At 42.0% G+C, this 1,168-nt stretch overlaps 1 protein-coding gene across 1 annotated transcript; it reads right to left on the reverse strand.

The window, feature by feature from the left end:
* Positions 1-6: 6 nt before the first annotated feature.
* LOC129733771 (protein Rae1-like) lies at positions 7-704 on the reverse strand (the record flags this gene model as incomplete). The annotated part of the gene is made up of 3 exons (XM_055695294.1): positions 530-704; positions 144-471; positions 7-84 (listed from the first exon to the last, which is right to left on the reverse strand). Coding segments are annotated over exons 2-3 (393 nt in total), but the record flags the coding sequence as incomplete, so codon positions are not given.
* Between the last annotated feature and the right edge of the window lie 464 nt (positions 705-1,168).

Below are 1,168 nucleotides of genomic sequence, written 5' to 3' on the forward strand. Positions count from 1 at the left end.
TTTCACCCAATGACAAGTTTTAACCGGAGCATCATGCTGAGCCACCTGAGCTACTTGGTCCGAGGCTAGATCCCAACATTTGACCTGCAACACATTTACATCAAGTTGTTCAAATCACTCGCATCCTACTTCACATCACTTACTTGCTTATCCGCGGATGCGATGAACACTTTACTGCCATCGTCCGCCCAACACACATCAAGCACTGGACCGCCCATAGTTTTGATGGATTTACCGACGGTTTTCCCGGTTTGTTCCACCTCCCAGCAGCGCACGCTACAATCCCAACTGCCGGCAATCAGAAAGTTTTGCTGGAGCGTAGACGGAGAAAACTCCATCGCTGACACTGTATCCTCCGGCGGAGAGGTCACTTCGAAATCTTTCATCGGATTGGACGGCGCTACGGCCGTTGTCCCGCCGAAGGCTGATGCGGCACCGAGCGTCGGTGTGCCGAACATAATGCCGTTGGTTCTGTTGAGAGAAGAAAAATAATTATATTTTACTCAGCTTTGTGAAATGTGTTACATACTAAATTAAAGTTTTTTAACAAGTATTAACAGGAAAACAGCGGAAACAGCAAGAAAACCTGAGAAAATATATTTACACACTACGCAGTTGATGAAAGCTGCGACAAACAATGTTGTTTTACGCGATTTTTTCATAAACGTCAAGCGTAACACGGTGGCAGAGATGCCAGATATACAGACAAATCTGTATTATACAGACTTACTGTGTTGCGATCAGAGGGGATTCACTGCTGTCAAATTTCATATATGTGTGTGTTATCGCAGATCAACTCTGGTCCATGACGTTTGTTGGTCCATGACGTTTGTTGGTCCATGATGTTTGTAACTATGAACAAAAATGGGGGAAAAATGTGAATAGCTAAACAACATTCATGAAAGTTTTCCGCGGTTTCTCGAGTTTTGATGAAAAACATTCCAATTCTATAATATTTCACATCGATCAATTTCATGAACAAAAGGAACAAAAACCAAAACAAACACCATGTTGCCGAATATGTTGGTTACACGATTTTTGACAGATAGATCCCCCCTGGTTGCGATACAGACACGCATAAGCCTACAGATTTTATACAGACATTTAGTATAATACAGATATTACACAGATATCTGATATTCTTCATAATGGTTTTACCAGTATACAC

This window comes from Wyeomyia smithii, unplaced genomic scaffold (assembly GCF_029784165.1).
Source record: "Wyeomyia smithii strain HCP4-BCI-WySm-NY-G18 unplaced genomic scaffold, ASM2978416v1 HiC_scaffold_59, whole genome shotgun sequence".
Classification (NCBI taxonomy): domain Eukaryota; kingdom Metazoa; phylum Arthropoda; class Insecta; order Diptera; family Culicidae; genus Wyeomyia; species Wyeomyia smithii.